Source organism: Podarcis raffonei, chromosome 4 (assembly GCF_027172205.1).
Source record: "Podarcis raffonei isolate rPodRaf1 chromosome 4, rPodRaf1.pri, whole genome shotgun sequence".
Lineage (NCBI taxonomy): Eukaryota > Metazoa > Chordata > Lepidosauria > Squamata > Lacertidae > Podarcis > Podarcis raffonei.
In genome coordinates, this window is record NC_070605.1 from 21651078 (window position 1) to 21670432 (window position 19355).

Genomic DNA, 19355 nt, shown 5'->3' on the forward strand with positions numbered 1-19355 from the left:
GACTGCGCATGGGAACAGAGAAATGGGCATCATTAGTTGCTGAGACACTGAGGAAGGGATTTGCTTATGAAAAGCTATATTGTGAAATTGTCTGCCCCAACAAATTTCTTTGCAAAGCACATATCTCCTCTTCCTTTCAAGAGCATATGGGGACAGCAGGAGGGAGGGAGAAATGTTATGACACAACCTTCTCTCTCTAAACTCTGAGAAAATAATGTTGTCATCAGAACTCTGACACCACATCCTTGGAATAAATCTCCTAGCAAAATAATATCCCTTTGTAACCACATCTGTCCTCTCAATGTCACCAGCGGTTAAGATTCTAACTGAGAATGGGGCAAGAGAAATTGACCATGAACAGCACAAGGTTAAAGGCAAAAAGAAATGTACTGCCACAAATGTGCAGTACTGTGAATTGTAGTTTGTTAAGGGTGCTGTGAGTTGCTAGGAGACCTCCTGTTCTTCTCACATAGCTACAGTTCCCAAAGTTCCCTCTGAAGAGGTATTGGTTGTTAAACCACTCTGAGAATTGTAGGGGAATTGTGAGTGTTGTATCTGTATGCTGTCCTGGAAGCCATGACTGAAAGGTATCTCTCCAAATGGACAGGAGGCTGACAAAATGGACCACATCCACAGGGTAGCATCCCTGTGTGCAGCATCTTTAAAACCATGGGTTAAAACCATCCTGGAGATGGAAGTTCTGCCTTCGTCTGTAGCATTTCAGGACTTCATCCTGAAAGCTGCCAAGTCTCTTTCACAAGCTGCCTGAGAGAATAGCAACATGACAGGAGCCGCCCACAATTCCTGGCCTGCTTCAGGATCTGTACTGGGAGGAAATGGTGCTTCTGTGGAGATCCACTCTTTATTAAGGGCAAGACACCCTGAACCACCACTGGCATCAGTCAAGTGTTGATGCCCTCAGCTGCACTGAAAGAACTGTAATGCGTACCTGAGCTTGCTCTTCCCTCTTCCCGCCCATTCCCTTTTCCTTGTGTGCTGTGTCTTTTTATATTTCGTAAGCTTGAGTCCAGGGACCATCTAAATACTGATTTTTGGCAAGCCGCTTTGAGAGCCTGTCTGATTTAAGGGCAAGATGCAAATGCCACAAATAAACAAACAGAAAGTTTGTTTACATTGAGCTCTCGAGTAGTATAATTCTACAGGGCCAGTTTTTCAATCAGCACATAACTGGAATGTTGCCTGCTTCTTCTGTCATCTTTTATGAACTGTAATGTCCCACAAGATATGAATGCTCTCGTTTAAAAACATTTTTTTATTTCAGTTCCAGACTGATGGACGTAGTGCTATACAGCCTCATATACACAAAACAAAGTCAAAGGAAGAATGGCAAAGAGCTTGTTCACAGAATCAAGCTGACTGGTTAAAACACACACACTCAAAGACTCTCACACTCACCAAATGGATCCACACACAGGGGAAAAAACCTGCTATAAATAAGTCAGAAATTAGATTGTTATAACGAAAGGGAAAAAAACCTATGGAAAATCACGCAGAAAAAATTTCTGCTCTCTGGCGCCATCTGGTGTTGCATGTTTATAATGCATTCAAATCATTGTTTTTTTGACTAATGTAGCTGAGCCCACTCACCTCAGCCTGAAAAGCAATATGAGTGCCACACCCCATAGTCTTCTTTGACTGGACTTAACAGTCCAGGGGTCCTTTACCTTTACTTTACCTTACCTTACTCACTCTCTCTCTCACATACACATATAAAACCAAACATCTGCAGTATAATTTTTCATGGAATGCATTTTCCCCACAGTTCAGAACCTGATCCAGAGCAATCAGCACCAGAAAATGGAGGTGGTGGTCAAGACCCGCATAATTCTTTCACTCCAGATGTTGAATTCGAACTGCAGTGGTCCATTGAAAAAATATATGTAACCTGCAGAAGAAGGAAACCATTCAGATAAGATTCCTGCTTCATGTTGCTGCTATTTCTTTTGGTTTATGTTACTTCTTTTTAAAAACAGTAAATAAAAAAGCATTCCCCGCCTCCCCGCCCCCGCTCACAAAGCAATTTGTTGATTAAGGCTGCACTCCGAGTCTCGGATTGAATTCACCCTGAGAGGCAAACTCCATTGTCTCTCTAGATGGATGCCAACAAGCCCCACTGAATCGAATATGATTTACTTATGAGCAGACAAATTGGGGATTGCATTGTGAGGCAGGCATGTACAACTGTAAGGTCCCACTTTACAGGGAGCAGTTCTGTTTGAAAGACAATATTTTCTTTGAAGATATCCTCTGTTTGAAGGGCTGTTGTGTTCAAGTTGGTTTTAATGATAAGGAACACTTAGGAGAGAGAGCGGCAGGTACCTTGATGTTGCTCATCAACACTTTTTTTGGCCATGTCCCACCTAAGCATCTCTAAAATCCTGATGTCCACCCACAGTGACATATAATTCTTATGATTCAGAAAGTGAAGCCTAAATGGCCATTCACTCATTATCGAATTGCCCCCCCCAAATCAAATTGTCCCCCTGAGGAGCGTGTTCCCCACATTGGGAAGGAAGGGCTTGGAGGATTTCCCTTTATCAACCATCTATAGGAAGTTTATTTAATGCTCCCCTGCACTCCAGGAGCCACAAATGAAGACCCACTGTTATGGCCAAGATTAAATCGCTCAACTCCAATGAGTACAATGCACGCCTCACAAATAGATGCACTAGGCAGTAAAATGGGGGGGTGAGGAGAGGAAGACCTGGGCACACCTGGCTTGCAGACTGAGCAGGCTCACAAGGCACCTGCTGACAGCAAGATGTCGTCATCATAACTATTTCTAAATTTTAATATATACATATGCATTAACATGTGTACATTTTATTCAGCTCTATGCCCACTCTTGCCTTTTTGCAATCTAAGTGTCCACAATAACACTTTGTGATGAAACTTCAGAGACCCCCAAACCGGGTGCCAAGTGTAATGGCTCCCCTGCCGCCGCCCAAATGATTCTGGGAGCTGTAGTTTGTTAAGGGCGCTGAGAGTTGTCGGGAGACCCCTGCTCCCCTCACAAAATTACAGTTCTGAGAGAGGTTTAGCATTAAATCTTTCTTCACTGGGAACTCTGAAAACTGTAGCTCTGTGAGGGGAAATAGGGGTCGGCTCACAACTCTCAGCACCTTTAACAAAGTTCAGCTCCTGGAATAATTTTGGGGAAAGCATTTGTCCTTAAAGTGGTATTGTAGTACTTTAGAGGTATATGGAATATTGGATTTACGTGTAAGTTAAACAAGCTATAGCTTAGGACCCTACTCTCTTGGGGGCCCCCAAAAAAATTAAAGGGAAAAAAGTCTGGATGTACATTTCCAAAATATAAGATAAAAAACAAATTTAAAAAAGCCTACATACAGCAACAGTGTTTTGTGTTGTGTAGGCTCCTATGATGTAAGTAATGGGCCCCTCCTGCTAGCCTAAAATATCACTGGTTTGCTCATTTCTATATATAGGGTGCCTACATTCTGCATGGACTTTGCATTCTGCATGGACTTCTCAACAATTACTTTGATAAAATACATATTTTGTTATGTGCAAATGGCTTTAGATACCTATTAGGTCCATAAATTACCATATAGCATGTATTCAACACAAAAAAATAGTGACAATTTGTTGTTGACAAAGGACAGCTGGACATATAAAGGGCCCCATTACCTTCAGTAGCTTAGGGCCTCATCAAACCCTGGGTATACAGTGGGAACTTGACCAATACTGAGCTGGATAGACCGATGGCCTGATTCTGCATGAGGCAGATTCCTGTGTTTCTTTGACTAGCTATCACTTTAATTTCCACAGCCTCCCAGAGCAACCCTACGTCAGTACAGTCATGCCTTGGTTTTCGAACAGCTTAGTTCTCAAACATTTTGGCTCCCAAACATCACAAACCCAGAACTGACTGTTCTAGTTTGTGAACTGTTTTTGGAAGCTGAACATCTGACAGGGCTTCCGCGGCTTCTGATTGGCTGCAGCTTCCTGCAGCCAATAAGAAGCCATGCTTTGGTTTTCGAACGTTTTGGAAGTTGAATGGACTTCTGGAATGGATTCTGTTCGACTTCCAAGGTACCACTGTATTGTGAGAAATTAAAATGGTGGCTAGACAAGGCTGTCTGGCACGGTTTGGAGCACTGGGCCAGAAAAAACCCTGAAGGGTCCCCCAAAGCAGGCATCTGGAACGGGCCAATCTGGGACCCTGGTTTTTCACCCCAAAATGCCAGGTGTCAACACAAATAAAATGCATACCATTCTTCTCATAAGCTGCATCCACTCGGTGACCAATCCCGGGGAAATCCTCCTCAATATATCTAGGGTAGCCTTTCTCCATAACTTGGTTCTGTTCGTCATAACTTCATTTGAGGGGGAAATAAAGTAAATCAGCAAGTGTTTTATTTATGTACAGTGGTGCCTCGCAAGATGAAATTAATTCGTTCCGCGAGATTTTTCGTCTTGTGATTTTTTTCGTCTTGCGAAGCACGGTTTCGGAAAAGTTTTGGAAAAGCTTCAAAAATCACCAAAGTCTTCAAAAACCTCAAAAAAGGCTACCACACCGCGTTCTATGAGTTGCTCCTCGAAGTCAAGTCGCAACTGTATTAACGGTTTTAAGAAAAAGGAAACAAACTTGCAAGACGTTTCCGTCTTGCGAAGCAAGCCCATAGGGAAAATCGTCTTGCGAAGCAACTCAAAAAACCAAAAACCCTTTCGTCTTGCGAGTTTTCCGTCTTGGGAGGCATTCGTCTTGCGAGGTACCACTGTATAGCATTATGCATTGCAATTCTGTTCCAATTCAATGCAGCTGATGACAAAACACAAACATAACAAGTCTAAAATCTAGACCAATAAATGATACCATAGAACTAAAAAGACAGGATACAAAAAGTGTCAGCATTTCTAGCAGCAACCTATAAATTATTGCTAGAACAGAAGCATATACTAAAAATGGCTGAGGGCACATCATCTATCTCTATACAATATTGAACATTAAATGGAGGGAAGTTCCTTGAAGCAGGTGCTGCTTTGCAAGAGAATTCTTCCCCACAATACCTCACACTCCAGAACAGGTAGAAGACCCCAGGGGTCTTCATCCTTGGGTTCCCAGGTGTTGCTGGACCAACTCCCACCATCCACAACCTGTGACTAAGTTGGCTGGGGATGATAGGAGTTGTGGTCAAACAACATCTGGGGACCCAAGGTTGAAGGACATTGTTCTGCCCTATTCAGAAATGTTACGTAGTGCGGATGCCAGGAGCTCAAGCTAGCTAGTATGTGCAATATCAAGGATGCAACTACTAATGGCGCATTCCTATGTGGGGATAATTGTGTTAGTTTTCCTGACCATAATGCTAGGGCTTCAATTCTGGGTTCTGATGTTACTTTCACACGGCACTACTTGCTCTGTTATGGATTGCGATCAATATACCTCCACGTCGTGCTAAATTTTAAATGCTGAGAAAGGACCGTATGCTGGAATACTGCCCCCAGTTTTGTCATGTGAAATTAAAATAAAAAACTACGGTTTTCTGGGTTAATGGGGATGCAAATGGATTTTCCCCTAGAAACAGATATCCTGGAAATGAGTGCTAAATGTCCACTAGGCTCTGCTAGTTTTTCAGAAGTGGCTTTTACCTAATGTGAAAAATCACATAAAACTTGGAAACATTGGAGGAGGAGGAGGAGGAGGAGGAGGAGGAGGAGGAGGAGAAGAAGAAGAAGAAGAAGAAGAAGAAGAAGAAGAAGAAGAAGAAGAAGAAGAAAAAGAAGAAGAGTTTAGATTTGATATCCCGCTTTATCACTAGCCGAAGGAGTCTCAAAGCGAGTAACATTCTCCTTTCCCTTCCTCCCCCACAACAAACACTCTGTGGGGTGAGTGGGGCTGAGAGACTTCAAAGAAGTGTGACTAGCCCAAGGTCACCCAGCAGCTGCATGTGGAGGAGCGGAGACGCGAACCCGGTTCCCCAGATTATGAGTCTACCACTCTTAACCACTACACAACTACACCACATTGGGTAAGGAAATGCTGTGAAAGTGGGAAAAAGTGCTGCCTGAGTGTTCCCTCAGTGTGGGTCCTCCCTTGTTCACCCATTGGTCTACCACAGCGCTAGTCAATGTGGTGCCTCCAATTACTGTTGGACTTCAACTCCCATCATCCCTTACCATGAACCATGCTGGCTTGGGCTCATGGGAGCTGAAGTCCAGCAACATATGGAGGGCACCTGGTCTAACATTGAAATGTAAGTCTATGGAATAGGCCTCATCAGCTTATCTCAAGGACTCATTGTTGTGGGCTTTAAGAGTGACAGAATGCAGAAAATGCCGTTGAGTTAATACCATGACCCCTGCCCCCATATTTCTAAATCTGGAGAAGCCAAACCAATGACAAAAAGTTGTTTGGTACTATATGCAAAACGTGGTTCTTACATCATTGGAATAGTGGGAAAGAATGAGAGAGAAACTGACGAGACTACTATGGAGAAGATAAGAATTTTCAACATACCTCCAGTATTTTTCTCCAGCGAAAAAGAGAGTCTTGCCAGTGTCTTTGATGTGGACAGCAGCATCGACTCCCTTCACAGATCTTGGAAAGCCCAATTCATAAATCTTTTTAGGGTAGCCCTCTACTATGTCATAGGCATTCAAAGCCCAGACTTTCTTCCCTGTGAATAAGTATGAATTAATGTATTAAGATTCAACCATGTGATTGTCATATAGCCTTAGGCATGTTGATGTCTCACCCTCAGTTCCCCTTCTGTAAAAATTAGACAGAGGAGGATTTAATTCACTGGAATGAAGTTAGGATGGGTGGGACAACCACACAATTATACAGCCTTGTCGGTGGCATTCCTTTCTGAGAAAACTTCTGGGGGGCCCAGCCAGAGGTGGGTGGGGCTGGAGGAAAGAACAACAAATAGACTTGTTTCTGCACAGACTCCCATGCCCCTCTCACTGAGGATGCAAAGCAGGGGCAGTAAGGGGCATGGCCGGTGGGGGGGGGGAGGGTGTGTGGTGTGAGAAAAGTCTTGAGGATCAGGCAGAGAGATTTCTGCAGAAGACCTACCCCTGAAAAGCAGCACATGGTCGTTGGTAGGATGCTCATAAGCCGCATCAATTTTGCTTGGGATCTCTGGCCAAAACGACTTAATTTGTACCAAATCCGCCTCAACCATCTGAGGATGTAGGCGCCAGAAGAACCTATGATAGGAAGAGGGATGTTCTAACATGGTAGGCTAGCATTTTTACTGAAGTTAAAGATGTTGAATAGTCCTTAAAGTGCTCCAGAAATTAATTTGCTGGAGCCAGTTCTCAGACAACACAAACACGAGTAATTCTAAAGTCAATCATTCAAGGTACAAAGCATGTTTCTTGCCTGGAAGCTATTCCCAAGAGCTTGTGTTAACAGATTCACTAATCAGGCTCATCTTCAGTGTTTTGGAGCAAGTCTTCACAACATTCCTTGTTGCAAAGTAATTTGTGAGGCACCAAGGCAAATGCAGCCCACTAATAAGGACTCCCACTAATAAGGACTACTACATTTAAAGTAGTATCATAAAACGTTAAACAGTCATGGCTACCCCCAAAGAATCATGGGCACTATTAAGGGTGGTTGTTAGGAGACCCTACTCATCTCATGGAGCTACTGTTACCTGTGAAGAGGAATTGTTAAACCATTCTGGAAACTGTAGCTCTGTGAGGGGAATAGGGCCTCCTAATAAATGTCAGTACCACAGGAGAACCAGATTCATCCTGCTAGAACAGGCCAATGACCCATCTAGTTCAGCATTTTGCTCTCACAGTGGTCAACCACAGATATCTCTGAGATGCCTCCAAGCAGGACTTAAGTGCAACAGTGCTCTCCTCACTTGTTTTCCTCAGCAACTGGCATACACTCTCTGGCAGTGGAGGTAGAGCACAGCCATCATGGCTTCAGCACTGGGTAATAGGAGTACTTGGATATTAATGGTCTCCCTAGCCTTGCACCAACACCACCAGACTTTCCTCTTTTCCCAGAACTTATGTTGGGGCTTGGCTATTCAGTCGTATGCTATTCACTGCAACATATTATACTGTTTTCAAATGTGGCTTTGTATGTTCTCGTTCTCTCTCTCTCTATATATTATTAAAAATTTTCAGTAGGGATTAAAGTGAAGAGAAATCAAAAAAAGAGAAAACAAAACAAAATTGAAACCAAAAATAAAATAAAATAGTGCTTGTATGTTGTCTCTTAACCTCACTGTGGTTGCCTTGCAGTGCTGTTATTCTCTTTTTATTTGTACAATGCCTACAGAACTGTCTGCAGTCATGGATATAATAGAATGAATAAATGACCCTTAAGATGAGAATTGCGTTGTTTTTGTTGTTTTTACAAAGGTGGCCCTATTCAACCTTTGCAGTGTTGGAGGATGTGTGTGGCTGGCAGAGTGCATCTGACTGGGTGTTGCACAGGCCTGCTCTGTCACGAGACAAAAAGTTTATGGATGCACGTATTTCGGTTGTGCCACACCTGTCCTTGAAGATCACCATTTCTCCTCGAAGCTCCGTGATAGCATCTAGTGTCAAGTTTGCATCACATTTCTCAGGCGTTTTGGGGTGGTCGGGATGGGGGTCGTGGTCTCCTGCACCTGTCCAGAAAAGTACATGTGTTATGCAGGAAACTATAAGCCTGTTGATTGTATTTAGTAACACAGAGCTGATCATTGGTTCAATATAGCTTAGCATTTTCCACACTGATTGGCAGCAGCTTCCCAGGATTTCAGTCTCTCCCAGCTCTACCTGCATGAAATGAGGATTGAACCTGAGGCTTTCTGTATGCAAAGCAGAAGCTCTACCATTGAGCAATGGTCCTTCCCTTATTTTAACATCTGAACTTGTGCGCAGCGTTTCATGGGATCTAATATATGGAATGCTCAAAGAAAATTGTGATTTTATATGTGCAATGTAAAGTCATACAGTGGCAGATCTCGCCGCATCAGGCTGGCGAACAGAAGCAACAGGGAAATTTATTACTCATAACTTCCATTGCAGAATTATTATATGTACACATAAGGAGAAAACGGGGGAAATGCAGACATACCATATAGAATCTGGATCCCTTGTACGTCATCATCTGGAAGCAATAAGCCTTTATTTCCCGTGTATGTGTAAATTGGAAACATCAAAGCTCCTGGGTCTCTGGAATGCTCAAGTCCCAGCGAATGACCAAACTCGTGGGCAGCCACAAGAAACAAATTATATCCTAGAAAACAGCATGTGCATCTTGTTATGAAAGCTACAAAGCTTGTATCACTAGGCTGCTATAGTCTGATTCTTTTGTTTAATACCTCCTTTTGCAACGTATTAAAATATTACACCTGATATCATTCACTACTCTTTTCTTTGCATTACAGAGAGAACAGAAATAGTATTTGTCACCTGTTAATTAAATGAACAGCAAGGTAGCACATCCCTGGTTTAGTCCAGGGTTGTGGAATCTGCATCCCTTCAGATGTTATAGGACTACAACTCCCAGAATCACTGGGCATTGGCCAAACTGACTGCAATATTTGGAGAGTCACATGTTTCCCAGCTCTGCTTTAGCCCCCTTTAGCCTTGGGCTGCAATCCTATGTACCTTTGCTTGGGAGTAAGTTCCACTGAATTCAGTGAAGCACACTTCCAAGTTAATATGGAAGCCTCAGAGTGCCTGTGTTGCTTAAGGATGTATGCCACAGGCAATATGGGTAAAGAATGGCAAAAGAAGCAATATTCAAAACAACCTGTTCAGTCATTATTTACTATTTGTGAAATTGTTAATTTCAATAATTATGAATCACGCAGCAAAACAAGACAGGAGAATCGGCTTGCTAAGTAATTCACTGGTCAAACATAAATAGTGGATGCTATTTAGAACCAACAACCCACACAGTGGTAATAAAAATTATCTTCAAAGCATATGTTACCTTTGGAATCTGTTGACCACAGCTCGTCTTCATCAAAATGAGCATCTCCTCCAAAATTTGGCCCAGGAGGGAAAGCATGAGCTAATAACCCAGAAGGTCCATCAAAGGGATAGAAATCACCATGCTCTGTAAATATTTGAAACAGAAATGAACTTTATCAGCATGCTTAATTGCAAATCAAGCAAACCAGTAACACAGCCATTAAGACAGCAATTTCACTCTAGTTACCTTTCCTTCCAAAAGAAATCATGATATCAGCAGTACCATTGCGAATTCTAGTAAAGTTGAGTGGCGTCACATCAGACCAGACCTTGAACGCTTTCCTGAATGCTCTGTCGACTTCAGACTTTTTCAGATCAGGGGTGTAATTTAGAATCCTAGGAGGAACGCAACAAAAGAAATCCAAGTACCTTCAGATGGTTTTCAGTGCAAACTCAAAACATGTTGCAAAACATCCCCTGTCACAATATTTCAAACGTTACACATCTCTCTCCACTGCCAATTTAGCAAATATAGCAAGCATACAGATATATGCCCCTTTCCTGTTAGAGAATGTGTGGTTTTTATTGCTGAGTTATAATAAATTCACCTTCTTTTTTGGAAGTACTGATAAAGGACAATGACCGAGACATAATGATATTGTCTCAAGCCTTTTGATTCCACTTAAACAGGGGCCCAATTCAAAATAGGTTTATTTCGACTTGCCTTAGAACACAAGCATTTAAATGTGTAACTTTCATTCTATGTTAAGAAGGTAGGGTGTTAAAAAATAAAAATAAAGCCAGACATATTGCTGGTTCAGCTAGATATTTAAAACTTTACTTCCATTCCTGCTTTTATTAGATACATCTGAGCATCTCATTCACAAAAGGTACTGTACTGTGTTTCTCTTGTCTGATTCCTCACCCGCTGTTTGGAAAAGGAAATTGAAAGGAAATTGTGTGGGGCAAATTAAATGAACTCAAAGCTTATAGGCTTTGATGATCTAGAGAAAGTAAAACATGGCATGAGATTTCCAAACATTGCACATAACCTTCTTCCACATCTTGTTAGTCTGCAAAAACAGTACACCGGGTTGACTTCATGTCACAAAATACATGCTAAATGCCTAATCCTGCTGTAAAATAAATAAATAAATAAATGTAGTGCATCTGGCTATAACCAGAAGGTTGGTGGTTCAAGTCCATGCAGGGTTGGCTGTGGGCAGGATTCCCAGACTGCAGGGGGTAGAACAGACGACCCTCTATCTTTCTGTGATTCCAAGTTGCAAAGTGTCATACTATTAAACATATTACAAAAATAAATCCTTTATGTACTGACTCAGCTGATTTCAATGGGCCTTACTTCCACATTAGTTTATATCCTGTTTAGGAGATTAGCTGTAGCCCCATGGTAGGCTAAAATCCAGGCTCTGCAGGTAGCACTGGACTACAATTCCCATCATCCCTGACTATGGGCCAGGCTGGCTGGGGCTGATGGGAGCCAGAGTCTACCAGCATCTCGAAGGTCACATGTTCCCCATTCCTGCTATAAGTCTCACATATCAGATCAGAATTAGCAAACCCCCCGAGATCCTGCAGAGCACTATGTGACGAGTGCGCCAAACCAAAGTCTCTAAAAAATACCATGGCAGAGGTTTGGAGTTTGGATTTGATATCCCGCTTTATCACTACCTGAAGGAGTCTCAAAGCGGCTGACATTCTCCTTTCCCTTCCTCCCTCACAACAAACACTCTGTGAGGTGAGTGGGGCTGAGAGACTTCAGAGAAGTGTGACTAGCCCAAGGTCACCCAGCAGCTGCATGTGGAGGAGCGGGGAAGCGAACCCGGTTCACCAGATTACGAGTCCACCACTCTTAACCACTTGTGCCACATGAAGATACTGTCAAGCATCAGCGCAAATGGATCTGGACCCAGAGCCAGGGTCATTACCTGTATGTTATATTAGTATGAGACCACTTCAGCTTTCGAGGGAAAAAGTTGTATTCCCCAATATCAGGAACCCCGCACCGTGGCTGTTGCATTAGTTCGTACGTCTCTTCGTTGAGCTTGCCTGTTACTTCCAGCCCAAAAAACGCCTGCATTTCTCGAAGTTTGGATGTGACTGTACCACCAGCCTTCCTCTGTATCCCAGCCGGGTTGGACTGGAGGTTGTAATGCCTCTTTAGATAGCGCTGGGAAGAAAGAGGGGGGGAGAGAATTGATTAGACTTCTAATTCACTGCTATTTATTAATTTTACAGATTCACATAAGCAAAAAGGACAAGCCCCTGCTCTGAAGAGCTCAGATTCTCAGTTTTGATAGAAGAGAAGACAACAGAGAGAAGGCAGAGAGAACCGAGCCTATTCTAGGTCCTACACCATACCTCTGCTAACTCGAATTTCTCCCTTGTGAATTCATCGCTGTCATCTTCGTCTGATATGGATATCGGCAGGGCCAAACACCATGATATGCCCAGCAAGAGAAAGAAGGCCGCTGCAGCTCTTGGATGCTTCATGACGAATGCCAAGGTTTTGGAGCTCTGATGGTTCAGCTTATAACGTGCTTTGACTTTTATAGAGCTGCTCTGGTGATTCATCATCTCTCAGGGACAGGTTACAACTTCCGAGTGACTGTAAAATAAACATGCTTGCAAGACTCTTTCCCTGCTCTCCTCCTCCTCCTCCTCCACCACCTCCCTCCCTCCCAAGAAGTCTTGGTTTGAGGAATCTGTTGACCTACTGGTGGTGCAGAAACCATGACTTCACATAAACACAGTCTCAGCATATTCCCAGGTGCTGTGGGAAGAGTTGAGTGGGGCAAACGGCATTTTTGATTATGTTGCAGTAACTTTATTTGACCTGCCTTTCTCTCTCTCTCCCTCCCTCTCTCTCTCTCTCTCTCAACCATCCTTCCCTTTTGTTTTCAATAGACAATTGCATTGCAAGCAATATGGGAGCCAGCAGCTTGGCTTAAAGGATTTTTCACCACATTTCTGACTTCCACATCTGTGCGCAGGGCTTTTCTCGTGTGATCATAAACTCCAAATGCCCCTAGCCTCTCAGTCAGCACCGGTGGCCTTGCCTCAAAACGTATATTGTAGAGCTGGAAAACCTTTCAGAAAAGGACAACCTATATAATCCAGGGGATAGAGCAGCTCCTTGCTAGCAGGAAAAGTTGCAGCGTTTGGGACATTTTAAAATTTTTTTTCCTTCCAGTAGCACCTTAAAGACCAACTAAGTTAGTTCTTGGTATGAGCTTTCGTGTGCATGCACACTTCTTCAGATACACTGAAACAGAAGTTGCCAGATCCTTCTATATAGTGAGAAGGTGGGGAGGGGTATTACTCAGAAGGGTGGTGGGAATGGGGGATTGGCAGATAGCTGTGATGAGCCTGTTGATGACTCTTAACGACTGCAATAGGTCTTACAGGAAAAAGCAAGGGGTGAGAAGGTGAAAAATGGCTTTGTCATGTATAATGAGATAAGAATCCAATGTCTTTGTTCAGACCAGGTCTCTCCATGGTTTTAAGTTTGGTAATGAGTTGCAATTCAGCAGCTTCTCTTTCCAGTCTATTCCTGAAATTCCTTTGTAGTAAAACAGCTACTTTGAGATCTTGTATAGAATGTCCTGGGAGATTGAAGTGTTCTCCTACTGGTTTCTCTGTCTTGTGATTCTTGATGTCCGATTTATGTCCGTTTATTCTTTGGCGTAAGGTTTGGCCTGTTTGTCCAATATAGAGAGCTGAAGGACATTGTTGGCATTTGATGGCATATACAATGTTAGACGATGAGCAATTAAATAGTCCCGAGATGGTATGTGTGATGTTGTTGGGGCCAGTAATGGTGTTGTCCGGGTGTATGTGGCAGCAAAGTTGGCATCTGGGTTTATTGCAGGCTCTGGTGCCAGTGTCCGTGTTACGTCTGGTTGTAGTATTATTGTGGGTTAGGAGTTGTTTAAGATTGGGTGGCTGTCTGTAGGCAATGAAAGGTCTTCCTCCCAGAGCTTGAGAAAGAGAACTATCATTGTCCAGGAGAGGTTGTAGATCTCTGATGATGCGTTGTACTGTTTTAACTTGGGAGCTGTATGTGATGACTAGAGGTGTTCTGTTATTTTCTTTTTTGGGTCTGTCTTGCAGCAAGTTCTCTCTGGGTATCTGTCTGGCTCTGTTGATCTGTTGTCTAACTTCATCTGCTGGGTATTTTAGTTCTAAAAAGGTTTGCTGTAGATCCCTTAGGTGAGAGTCTCTGTCTGTAGAATTGGAACAGATACGGCTGTAACGTAGTGCCTGGCTATATACAATGGACTGTTTGGTATGTTTGGGATGGTAGCTAGAGGCATGTAGATATGTTTGTTGGTCAGTTGGTTTACGGTATAAGGTGGTGTCTATGCGCCCATCCTGTATTTTTATAGTAGTGTCCAAAAAATGTATTTCTTGCATAGATTGATTCATTGTTAGGTTGATTGTGGGGTGAAAATCATTGAATTTCTGGTGGAAGGTGTCCAGGGTCTGTTGACCATGTGTCCAGATGATAAAAATATCGTCAATGTATCGCAGAGAGGGTGGTAGATGCCAGTGTGACTGGGTTGGATCCTGAGACCCTTTCCTGAGCTATTACAAATTTAAAGCCTGCTAATGCATAACAATATATATGCAGAATTCATCATGCGAAAGGCTGGGCTGGATGAATCCCAAACCGGAATTAAGATTGCTGGAAGAAATATCAACAACCTCAGATATGCAGCTGACACAACATTGATGGCAGAAAGTGAGGAGGAATTAAAGAACCTTTTAATGAGGGTGAAAGAGGAGAGCGCAAAATATGGTTTGAAGCTCAACATCAAAAAAACAAAGATCATGGCCACTGGGCCCATCACCTCCTGGCAAATAGAAGGGGAAGAAATGGAGGCAGTGAGAGATTTTACTTTCTTGGGCTCCATGATCACTGCAGATGGTGACAGCAGTCACGAAATTAAAAGACGCCTGCTTCTTGGGAGAAGAGCAATGACAAACCTAGACAGCATCTTAAAAAGCAGAGACATCACCTTGCCAACAAAGGTCCGTATAGTTAATGCTATGGTTTTCCCACTAGTGATGTATGGAAGTGAGAGCTGGATCATAAAGACGGCTGATGGCTGAAGAATTGATGCTTTTGAATTATGGTGCTGGGGGAGACTCTTGAGAGTCTCATGGACTGCAAGAAGATCAAACCTATCCATTCTGAAGGAAATCAGCCCTGAGTGCTCACTGGAAGGACAGATCCTGAAGCTGAGACTCCAATACTTTGACCACCTCATGAGAAGAGAAGACTCCCTGGAAAAGACCCTGATGTTGGGAAAGATGGAGGGCACAAGGAGAAGGGGACGACAGAGGACGAGATGGTTGGATAGTGTTCTCGAAGCTAGCAGCATGAGTTTGACCAAACTGGGAGGCAGTGGAAGACAGGAGTGCCTGGCGTGCTCTGGTCCATGGGGTCACGAAGAGTCGGACATGACTAAACGACTAAACAACAACAACAAAATGCATAACAGCATGGGCTGATTTTGTGATTGCGCTATGGGAAAGTTTCTGAGATATCATGTGCTTGTGTGTGTGCTTCAAGTTATTTTGTGTTGGCTATTTTCTTTTACAAAACTGTGCTCCTTTTGAGGAAGAGCAATGCAAAAGTGAAATTAATAAATAAACTAAATGCAAAAACCTGTAAAAATGTTGTTTTGACTATAAGTCAGAAGATGAAGCAAATTTAAAGCTTCTTCCCATAGTACTTTGAATGTTTGTGTGTGGCCTTTTTTGCATACAAAACTTCCAATGCAGTGAAAATAGTCACTTCTGTTCAATGATGTTCTTTTGAAAATTAACATTTCCTATCAAAAGCTAAACCTGTTGGTCTGTGTATATTACATCAAGATTGTTTTTATTACTTCCGGACTTTGTCCATTATTCCCCATTTAGTCACTGAGTATTTTGCTGCCCGCTATACATCCAGACTGTTGACAAAACCATAGTCAGACAGGAAACAGTAGTGGTTAAACTTCAACCAACTTTTTGGATAATAACAGCTTTATATCAAGTCGTGCCAAAAGAGCAAAAACAATGGAAGGGGAATAGAATTAATCAACGGGCTAATCTTCTAGTTTTGTTCAGTATTACGTATAGCAGTTATACAGGGAAATCACCAATCAAATCATGAATTTCCCCTCCATGTGTTTTCATAGGGAAGGAATTTGGACAATATAGGAGATTTACAGATTGGTTGTGTGCTCACTCCCTCTTTTATCACTCCACATTTGCTTGAGTCATAGGTGTTTATATTTATTCATTACACTATATTAACCTTTGGTAGGGTCCGCCTTAGCATAAGCTAATGGGAAGCAGTTGTATCAGGCTTCAGGTTTCAGAAGGAGTGTCATTTCCCTGTCTCCGATCGCAATCTCTGTGTGGGTTTTGTACTGCATTTTTGGGGTATTGCTGTGGAATTGTTTCTGTAAGTGCAGTCAGGCAACCTGCTCAAGGCAGTCCCCATGAATCATAGAATTGTAGCGTTGGAAGCGACAATGAGGGGCATCTAGCCCTCTGCAATGCAGGAATCTTTTGCCCAACATGGGACTTGAACCCCCAACCCTAAGATTAAGAGCCTCAGGGTTATCCCAGTTTGTTTAAACATTGCCAAAGAGCAAGTCTGCATGCAAATAAACAACTGGGACACGGCACCATTTTCAGGGCCGGCCGGCCCATGAGGCAGCAACCACCTCAGGTGCAGAACCCCAAGTGGGTGTCCCAGCCTGCCACTGTCAGAGAAGAAGAAGAAGAAGAAGAAGAGTTTGGATTTGATATCCTGCTTTATCACTCCCCTTAAGGAGTCTCAAAGCGGCTAAAATTCTCCTTTCCCTTCCTCCCCCACAACAAACACTCTGTGAGGTGAGTGGGGCTGAGAGACTTCAGAGAAGTGTGACTAGCCCAAGGTCACCCAGCAGCTGCATGTGGAGGAGCGGGGAAGTGAACCTGGTTCACCAGATTACGAGTCTACCGCTCTTAACCACTACACCACACTGGCTCTCCTGTGAGATCTCACCAAAATCTCATGAAAGCTTGTGTGCTCCAGGAGGCCTCCTAAGAGCTTCATGAGCTCTTGCAAGATCTCTCTGGAACTCGCTGCCACCGTTGCTGCTTTGTGGGTGCCACCATATGCCCCAGGTAAGGAAGGCTTTGGTGGTGGGGCGGTGGCATCAGGGTAGAACCTTTCTGCTTTGCCTCAGGTGGCAAAATAAGAAACATTGCTCCTGACCATTTGGACCACTGTGCTGTATATCTGCAAAGCAATTCTTCATCCATTTTCATGTACTTTTGGTGCAAGTAGTCCCGCAACAATTGCATACCAAGATGGCCCATATCGCTCATTTACCTAAGCTAGGGTGGCCATGTGTCCTGCTTTACAGAGGACAGTCTTCCCACCAATTTAAGTCCAGTATAACGTTAAAGTTCTCCAAGAAGGATTAGACAAATTTGTGGGAAAGGCCATCAGTGGCTACCGCCTCTCCTGGTATGCCCCGCAGAGGACCTTAAGGTCCATGAATAATCATAGTTTAGAGGTCCTGGGCCCTAAGGAAGTCAGATTATCCTCCACCAGAGCCAGGGACTTTTCAGTGATGGCTCTGACCTGGTGGAATGTTCTGTCCCATGAGACCAGAGCCCTGCAGGATTTAACTTCCTTCCACAGGGCCTAGAAGACAGAGCTATTCTGCCTGGCTTTCAATTCAAACTTAGCCTGATCTTTTATTCCCCTTCCTTCCCTCCCTCTCCCCTTTTTATGAAGATTACTCGCTCTGGGATCCCACAGCTAATTCTCCCCTGGTCTCCTCACTGGCCCAAATAGGACTAATTTAGCCAGCTAGCCCTGGTGATCATCTAATGTTTATTGGATGGATTTCCCCCCCTAAATTGATGTTTGAATTCTGAATTTATTGTTATTCACGTTTTATACTGTATTTTATGCTGTTTTTTGTTGCATCAATTAAGTGTTTTAAATTTGTTGTTAGCCGCCCTGAGCCCAGTTTTCTGAACCAGGAAGGGCGGGGTATAAATAATAATAATAATAATAATAATTATTATTATTATTATTATTATTACTAGCCATGATGACTCTACCTTCACAGGAGGAGACAGCAATGCTTCTGAATAGGTAAAGGTAAAGGATGCCAGGACGGTTAAGTCCAGTCAAAGGCGACTATGGGGTTGCAGCGCTCATCTCGCTTTCAGGCCAAGGGAGCCGGTGTTTGTCCACAGACAGCTTTCTGGGTCATGTGACCAGCATGACTAAACCACTTCTGGTGCAACAGGACACCATGACAGAAACCAGAGTGCACAGAAACACTGTTTACCTGCCCGCCGCAGAGGTACCTATTTATCTACTTGCACTGGCATGCTTTCAAATGGCTAGGTTGGCAGGAGCAGGGACCGAGCAATGGGAGCTCGGATTTGAACCGCCGATCGGCAAGCCCAAGAGTCTCCGTGGTTTAGACCACAGCGCCACCAACATCCCGCTTCTGAATACCAGTTGTTGAAAACCAGGGGAAGAGAGGGTGCCCTTGTGCTCATGTTCTGCTTCTTGGTTTCCCACAGGCAGCTGGTTGACCACTTCTTGCGTTCCCTACTATGATGAGATCTATTGCATTTCCATTTAATTTGTAGTCATTATTTCTAAACTTGCATTTATACATATAAGTTATCATATGAAATTTTAATGCAGTTCGTCTTCTTCTTTTTAGTGATGTGTTAAGTGAATAGGCTAGCCTAACCTAAGGCTGTTTTGGGGTCAACCCACATAGCAATGCTTTTTTTGGATCATGTCTGTTGGAACTCAGAGATGGAGCTTCAGTACGCATTAAGTATATTTCTTGTCCGTATACTACACACTGGGTCTCTCTAAACCTGTTAACATTACCCTGGGTGAAAAAGAAAGCCACACATCTTACATTACGAAAAACTGGAAGTTCCCAAAATCTGGGTAAGCAAAATATTGATGCAGCTGTAGTATTTGGAACATGTATGCGGTCAGCTGGATTGATGGGAAATATCTGAGAGAAGGGGGAAGAGAGCATTTTTCCGGAGGGAAGACAAATCACTGGGCACTACTTAATGTTTTGTCCCCAAAAGAGGTCCATGAGAGGATGGTGGAAAGGAGGGAAATCCTAAGCTGCTGCATTAGTGCTAGTTATTAAAAGGAAAAAGTCAGATCCAAAAAGTAATTACAAAATTCCCACAAGGAACTATCACCTGTACCACATTTGAGTTGATTGAAACTGGCATTTAGAAATTATGTATTGATGAACAGTTGGAGGAGTTGGCTATGATTAGCCTGGAAAAGAGGAGACTGGGAGGAGATAGGAGAGCCATCTTCAGATATCTCAAGGGCTATCCCATGAAAGAGGGAGCAA

General features: G+C 43.2%; 1 protein-coding gene across 1 annotated transcript; it reads right to left on the bottom strand.

Annotated features, from left to right (window-relative positions):
• Window positions 1–1292: 1292 nt before the first annotated feature.
• LOC128412590 (collagenase 3-like) lies at window positions 1293–12450 on the bottom strand. The gene is made up of 10 exons (XM_053385704.1): window positions 12307–12450; window positions 11874–12115; window positions 10172–10320; window positions 9944–10069; window positions 9080–9241; window positions 8510–8627; window positions 7067–7200; window positions 6506–6665; window positions 4258–4361; window positions 1293–1906 (listed from the first exon to the last, which is right to left on the bottom strand). Exons 1-10 carry the CDS (start codon window positions 12436–12438, stop codon window positions 1806–1808), a joined length of 1428 nt encoding a protein of 475 aa, XP_053241679.1. The 5' UTR covers window positions 12439–12450; the 3' UTR covers window positions 1293–1805.
• Window positions 12451–19355: the final 6905 nt, after the last annotated feature.

Bases quoted from the DNA above. Each gene is read 5' to 3' on its own strand.
- LOC128412590 (XM_053385704.1), bottom strand. From the start codon at position 12,438: ATGAAGCATCCAAGAGCTGCAGCGGCCTTCTTTCTCTTGCTGGGCATA. The intron at 9,242-9,943 runs GTAACATATGCT...GCTGTTTTCTAG, and splicing joins GTGGTCAACAGATTCCAAAG to GATATAATTTGTTTCTTGTG. The intron at 4,362-6,505 runs GTATGTTGAAAA...CCTCAAATGAAG, and splicing joins GCTGGAGAAAAATACTGGAG to TTATGACGAACAGAACCAAG.